Source organism: Berghia stephanieae, chromosome 5, assembly GCF_034508935.2.
Source record: "Berghia stephanieae isolate SIO BIC M18660-M18661 chromosome 5, UCSD_Bste_1.3, whole genome shotgun sequence".
Lineage (NCBI taxonomy): Eukaryota > Metazoa > Mollusca > Gastropoda > Nudibranchia > Aeolidiidae > Berghia > Berghia stephanieae.
The window spans coordinates 11,579,984-11,587,483 of record NC_088364.1 but is presented as its reverse complement, the minus strand read 5'-3'; the positions used below and the strand labels follow the sequence as shown (position 1 = coordinate 11,587,483).

The 7,500-nt window shown below is 38.2% G+C and overlaps 1 protein-coding gene across 1 annotated transcript in view; it reads left to right on the top strand.

The window, feature by feature from the left end:
- Positions 1–7,500, top strand: part of LOC144972407 (VPS35 endosomal protein-sorting factor-like) — a 28,918-nt gene that overhangs the window by 14,280 nt on the left and 7,138 nt on the right. The window contains exons 13-18 of the mRNA XM_078913566.1: positions 1,505–1,616; positions 2,754–2,870; positions 3,498–3,551; positions 4,181–4,324; positions 5,222–5,388; positions 6,582–6,744. Coding sequence (XP_078769692.1) covers positions 1,505–1,616; positions 2,754–2,870; positions 3,498–3,551; positions 4,181–4,324; positions 5,222–5,388; positions 6,582–6,744 — 757 coding nt within the window. The remainder of the gene's footprint in view (positions 1–1,504; positions 1,617–2,753; positions 2,871–3,497; positions 3,552–4,180; positions 4,325–5,221; positions 5,389–6,581; positions 6,745–7,500) is intronic.

The window sequence follows — 7,500 nt, the reverse complement described above, 5'->3', positions numbered from 1 at the left end:
CTGGTCGGGGTCCTTTGACTTCCCATGGTGGGCAGGAGATCACGCTGTGTCTTCTTTCCCCTTATATCTGTTTTCCGAATTGCTTTCTGTCTTTGTCTGGGAATGGGATTACTTAGTTGTGTCACAGCCCTGGCTGGAGTCCTTGACTGGGAGGGAAACAGTCAAATGTATAGTTATAGTTTTGGGAGATGATATTTTTTTTCCATGTAAATCATCTCTCTGTTATGTATTGTTAGTTATGTATTCTGTAAACATTTGAGTGTATTCCTCTTAGTAGGATTCTGTGCTTGTGTCTGGATGAGACTTTAAGGTAATTCAAACTAAGTACACTGATCGTGTGCTCTTGGAATCTACAACTGATCCCCATTTGAACCAATTCCCCTATGTCTTATTTCTTCTTGGGTGATTTGATTGTAAATCTAGAATATTTTGACTATTCCATTTTCTTCTTTTTACTGGCACTGATTTGACCTAAATGTGTCGCAACCGCTGTAAAACCCTTAAAAACAAAAACAAATCATATCCCAGTTTGGATAGTGTGAAAAGGTACCCTTTAGATAGAACACTAAACTATCACAAAGTGCTTTTTACCAGATCTAACATCCAGCTACCCAATCATTGCTGGGTGGACAGGGGGGATCGGAAAATAAAAATCCTGAATTCACCTGGAATCGATCTCAGTGCCTTTGCATGTGAAGGGAGTGCTCCACCAACTGAGCTATCGGGACCCCGAAAAAGTCACGACAGGGAATAGATCCCTTGACTCTGAAATGGCGAGCGAGTTGGCAGCCATTAAGCCAAGAAAACTCTTGAAAATTGAATCTTCAGTAACTTTGGTTAAATGTGTATATTAAAAAAAAAAAATTAAAGTAGTCCTTTAGAGCCATTAGGACCATGGACCCTGAATTTATCCTGGTTTCCATAGTGTGAAATGGACAATAGCAATTACTTGCTATCCTTTGGATAGGACGGTATTCTATCGCAAAGTACTTTCCACCAAATCTAACAGACTGAGCTAACCATTCACTGCTGGGTGGAAAGGGTGGTCAGAAAAAAATCTCAACCGATCAGGCTCGAACCCAGGACCTTCCGATCCGAAAGCGAGTTTCAAACCACAATACCACTTAGCTGAATGTATTTTGAAGTGTTATTTAATTATTGTTAGGGTAAATAATTGATCAATAAAGTTAACTATAGCCAATACTCTTATTATCTCCTAAGTATTATTATAATATATATATATGTGTGTGTGTGTGTGTGTGTGTGTGTGTGTGTGTAAGAGAGAGAGAGAGAGTATGAGAGAGAGAGAGAGGAAGAGAGAAGGGGAAATTGTTCATTGGTGTGTATGTGCATGTGTGTTTGTGTGTGTGTGTGTGTGTGTGTGTGTGTGTGTGTGTGCACGCACTCATGTTAGTATGACATATGAGAGTATGGTTAGGACTCAAAAGAATTATTATTATAATATACAAATTCCTAACACTTGATGTCAATATAATATCCCCAGTGCCTTGATGGTCAACTCCATCATGACTGCCTTCCAGCCACAATTCATCGCCAACCGTGCCCTCGACTTTGTGGAGATGATCAAAGGATGTGAAGACACCGGACTCCCCAAGGTGAATTGAAAAAAAGAAATCCTTCAGAACCACAGAGCCCATGGATCCCTAGAGTTTATCCTGTTGTCTGTAGCGTTAAATGGACGATAGCAATTGTTTGCTACTCTTAGGATTGGGTGATAGTCTATCAGAAGTACTTTCTGCCAGATCTAACAGACCCAGCTACCCAATCATTTATAGGTGGACAGGGGGGTCAGAAAAAAGGTCCTGACTTCAACCAGGATCGATCCCATTCCCTTTGTCTATCTTCTTGGGGAGCTGCAAGGTCTCGGCCGGATGTCCCGCTTGCTGAAAGGAAATAGATGTGCATTTCGAACTCAGCACCTCTCATTTCCAGGTGCATTGATCGCCGCGTAATCCTGTCTGACAGAGATTACTGCATATGGCAACTTGTGTATTATTGTCCATGCTGATCTATCAAAAGTACTTTCTGACAGATCTAAGAAGACCCAGCTACCCAATCATTGATAGGTGGCAGGGGAGGATCAAATAAAAAGCTCCCGATTTAACCAGGATCAATCCCATTTCTTTGTCTATCTTCTTCTTCTTCTTCTTCTTCTTCTTCTTCTTTTTCTTCTTCTTCTTCTTCTTCTTCTTCTTCTTCTTCTTCTTCTTCTTCTTCTTCTTCTTCTTCTTCTTCTTCTTCTCAAAACATTAACAAAAAACTCTCCAATGATCTTCTTTCCCCCATGATCCAAATCCTTCAATCAAAACACAAGGCCGAAGGGCCATTTTTCAATTAATGATACATATCACAATCAAACAAAAGGAGTCAAACTTTAGATGTCTCATGTCTCCCCTATCATAGAGTATCTGAATCTTCCTTTAGTTATGTCCACCTTCACTCAGGAAGATTTTGACATGAACAATAACATTAAGTTGAAAATTCAGCAGTGATTTAGAAGCTCTGTAAATAAGTCTAAAGTAGGTGCAGATGTAACTTCCTGGTGTAAATTGTTCCAATCTGTGATGGTTCTGGGGTTTAATAAGAATTTTTCTGAGGTCTTTGGTGGATGTCAGTAGTTTTTAACAATGAGCATTTGCCCCATTTCCTTGGGATTTCTCACAGAGACATCCAAAGAGAACGAGAGGAAAAAGATATTGATATTTTATTCTTGTAATATTTGAACCTTCCAGCATTTACTGTACCGTACACTTGGGCTGTGTCTGGTCGTGGCGGAGACCCCCGAGAATCAGAGGCTCCAACTCCTCAATGAAGTATGGAAAGCTGTGGTCAAACTCAAGAATTCTGTGGTAAGTTGTTTGTACATTCATATGAGATAAGGCACAGATATGGAAGCTGTTATGTACATCTACAAAATGTGCCGCTACGTGGTCTAGTGGTATGACACTCGCCTTCAGTGTGAAAGGGCCTGGGTTCGAGTCCTGCTCTGAGTAGCACATAGTTGAATCCTTGGAAAAGGCTCTTTACTCACATTCTCTCACCGTACTCGTGTGTAAAATTAGTACCTGTCTGTTAACAGCCTTCTGAAATAAATTGTAAAATTGCCTAACAGGCATCATGTCACATCCTACATGTTAAGTGTTGGCTAGGAACCCTTGTAAAGCGATTTGTAGTGGATTTTGCGCTATATAAAAGCTCAAGTACATATCACAGAAAATCGTTATTTACTATTGACAATGATTTCATGCAAGTCATATAATGTAAATGTTGCTGTTTGAAGCTCGAAGAAATAAATAACAATGTGAAATTGACGAATCCATTCGTCTGTAGTGTTTCCTTCAACCTGTTTTGTTGATAAAGGGGATACCAGAAACATCCACATTATCTGTTGTTGTTTATCAAATTGAAGCTTACATTCAATTTCACATTATTATTTTATGCAAGTCATATAATATTATATTTGTGTCGTATTTCAGGATTACATGAGTTGTGCTGAGGTCTGGATCGAATACGTGGTCAAATATTTTGGAGTGAGTTAACGCATTTGAATTACAATATTATAAAAAGATAATAATTGACAAAGTGTACCATTGTCTTTCTTCTCATCATATGATTTCTGCTTTATTGTTCAGGTTTATTCCATTGTTTTATTTATTTTTCATTCAATGTCTGGGATTTCTTTTGCGTTAAGATAGACGCATGTTATGTGTTGTCTATGTGCATGTTTTTGGGTTTTTTTGGTTATTATCCTATTTTGTTTTTATCGAAATATTGTAAATTGAGAATTATAAGTATTTTAAAATTATCGTTTAATTTTGTTGGGTGAAAAAAATAATATAAGGCTAGCAATATAAGTCGGCCCCCATCTATATCAGTTGTCATCTTTTTTTTTTTTTTACTTTAGTGGCACGTCATAAAAGACAACTTCACCCCGGGTCAAATCTGTACATAATTTTAATTTTAAGTTTAAGTAGAATACTTTTCTTCAATTTTGAATGCATTTATTGATGAAAAAAAAAAAAAGCGCTCTTTCAAAATATCACAGTGAAAATAATATTGCGCAGACTTGAGATAGAGGAGAAAATCAGTTTGTTGGTTTTTTGAGGGGCCATTTTTTTAGGTACACCTCTCTACAATATCTTTCTTTTCTTTCTTCCAGAAAAGGGAGATTAACACTCTACTGGCAGACATCATCAAGCATATGACACCAGACAGGGCATACGAAGACTTCTACCCACAGCTACAGTCCATCGTCTCCAAGATCCTTGCTCATCAGCATGACTTCTCTGCCTTGTTTGCACTGGTAAATTGGGTTGAAAGAAGGTTGGGGGAGGAGGGGGGAGGAGATAGATAGAAAGATTATGATTTAGGTGGTTGTGATGGTGCTGATAAGAATTTAAAGAACTGAACAAGTGTGTATGAAGGGTACCAAACATAGCAAGAAAGAAAAATACAAGAAAATTTTTAAAAATCCCAAAAAATCAATACATATATTCTTGACAAGGGTACGCGTTTTACTCTGTGAACCATCAAACAACACATACATTGAATACAAGAGGACGAGGACAAAGACATTTGATTTTACTCCATTTTTGTTGTTGTTGTAAATGTCAAATTAAGAAATGAAGGAGCGGGTGGTTGGATGGGAGCATCACCCTTGAATCATATACCTATGATGTTCGCATGGGTGTACGATCCGATAGTGATGTCGTTTCTTCTTCTCTTTACTAGCCTATCCTGCTTCTTTGGTTTGTGATTGTATTTTTGACAGGGGATATTTTTTTCCTGTAAATCCTCTGCCTGTTTGTTCTTGGTTATTTATAATTTAGCTTATGATATCTTTAGGTTATGATTTTGATTGACATTTGTACTATTTTTGTTAGATTGCTTGTTTTTTTGTTTCAGCGGTCTCTCATATAACCTCAATTGTGTTGGAAGAGACCTAAAGCAACAAACAAACAAACAAAAAAAGAAATGAAGGAGCAGGCACCACTGTAAGATAAAGTACTGAACAAGTTTGTATGAAAGGCATCATATCTTGTCCTATATGCTAAGTGTTGCTGTTGGCTAGGGACCCCTTGTAAAGTGCTTTGAGCATGTTTAGTAGATATTCCACTATATATATACTCTATTTTGAATGCTCTATTTACATGATTAAATTTGGGTGAATCCATTTGTTCATTTTCAACCCTCCCACCAGGAAAAATTCCTTCCGTTCCTAGACTTGTTCCAGAAAGAATCCATCAAGGTTGAAGTCTGCAAAACAGTGTTTGAGTCCTTCAACCGGTACCAGACAACCACGACCAATGACCCCGTCGTCATCAATGCCATGATGTTTTTGGGGAAAACCATGCACGACTCTGTCAAGTAAGCTGGGAGCTGTTGTGAGATAAGCTTATTTGTACCATCTTTTGTTTTGAATGTTATGATCTTTTTTTTTTGGAAATGCCTTATCTTAGGCATGGGGGTTCCGATAGCTCAGTTGGTAGAACACTCGCTTCACAGTCAAATGGACTGAGATCAATCCCGGGTGCAGTTGTGAGATTTTTTTCTGACCCCCACCCGTCCACCCAGCAGTGATTGGGTAGCTGGGTCTGTTAGATCTGGTGGAAAGTACTTTGTGATAGTCTAGCGTCCTATCCAAAGGGTAGCAAGCAATTGGACCTCCAAGGTTAATCATCTTGCCCTAGGCAAAAAACAAAAATGCCTGAAGCGGGGCTGGAGCCTGGGACCTTCTGGGTCACAGTACAATCCTTTACCAATCAGCCATGTCACCCCCCCCCCCCCCCCCCCCCTTTTCATAATGTATAAAAAGAAGAAAAATCTGATATAAATGTGATAGTTAGATTGTCACTTCATGTTTGAGTCTCTTGTCTTTTGTGAAAAATGGCCATGAGGTCAATTCCTTGATAAACTGTTGAAATGGGTAATGAATTAAAGATAGACCTACACTGCAACTAGTATTCCTCTTCCTTGCTCAGACAAAATATTCAAGACAAGGGATCAGTAAAAACTAGGAAAACGTGAAATATGTACAAAAAAATATACAGAAATGTGTAAATTTCAGATATTTAGATTTGTACAATTAATCCGTGAAGACGAGGAGTAAGAGGCCTAGGAATGTGTACTGCACTGTAGTTCAAAAAATATTTTTAGTTCATTTTTGCTGCCCAAATTGAATTTCTTTTTCCCTAGTGCAATTCATACTTTTCCTTTTTGACTTCTCTTACTTCTTTTGGTATCAAGAGAATTTGAATAAATGAATATTTTATCCTCTCCTTACCAACTATAGTAAAATCGTCACATTCCTTGCCATATAATCAACATTTTTCTCATTCAAATTTTTCTTGTAAACCATAAAATCTAAAGAAAATGAACAAATGTGTTGAAGTTGAAGAGCATTTTTTGCTTAAGAAATTATTTATTGCAAGAACTTACTGCTATTGTGATTGAGGGATGAAAAATAGAGATTGCTGTTAGTTGGGTGTGAAGTTTTGGGGAAAATCCTGAAAATGGCTGGTAAGGAGACAGTCAAGAACGTCTTGTCTTTTTCTCTCCAGTGCCCTGACTCTCCAGGACGAAAAACGCTTCATCGGCCAGATCCTTTGTGGCTTTTTGAGGATGATTGATTTTGGCCGTGACTTTGAGCAGCAACTCAGCTTCTATGTGGAATCCAGGTCATCCTTCAACAACATTGACTCTGTCCTCACCACTCTCATACAGGTAGCTTGTTGTGTTGGTTTGCCTAATTGATACCACTTATTTCAATATTAAAAGTTACACATGTCGTGTCAGGACCATTTTTGTGCCTCTATTTTAATGAGATGTTGATGGTGCATGTTTTTCAGTGTGTAGCCAATCTGAGTATGGAGACCAGATGTGTTGTCAAGGGGAATCACTCCTGTTGATTTGCCTATTTGATACTATTTATTTCAATATTAAAAGTTAAACATATAGTGTCAGGACCATTTTTGTGCGTCTATTATAAAAAAAAAAAAATCCTTCAGAGCCATTTTCCATGGAGCCGAAGTTTATACTGGTTTATATAGTATGAAATGGACAATAGCAATTGCTTGCTATCCTTTAGATAGGACATTAGTCTGTCGCAAAGTACTTTCTGCTGGCTCTGACAGAACCAGCAACTCAGCTTCTTTGTGGAATCTAGGTCCTCCTTCAATAACATTGACTCTGTCCTCACCACTCTCATACAGTTAGCTTGTTGTGTCGATTTGCCTATTTGATACTATATTAAAGATCACACGTCTTTTCAGGACCATTTTTGTGCCTCTATTATCAAAACAAAAAAGTAGTCCTTCTGAGCTATGGTTTCATGGAGCCGGAGGTTATACCGGTTTCTATAGTATGAAATGGACAATAGCAATTGCTTGCTATCCTTTATGGCACTCCTGGCAGAAGGAAAGGAAAATATCCAGGCCTTAGCGCCCCTGGTGCTGAAAGATTTAAGATTTAAGAGAGGAG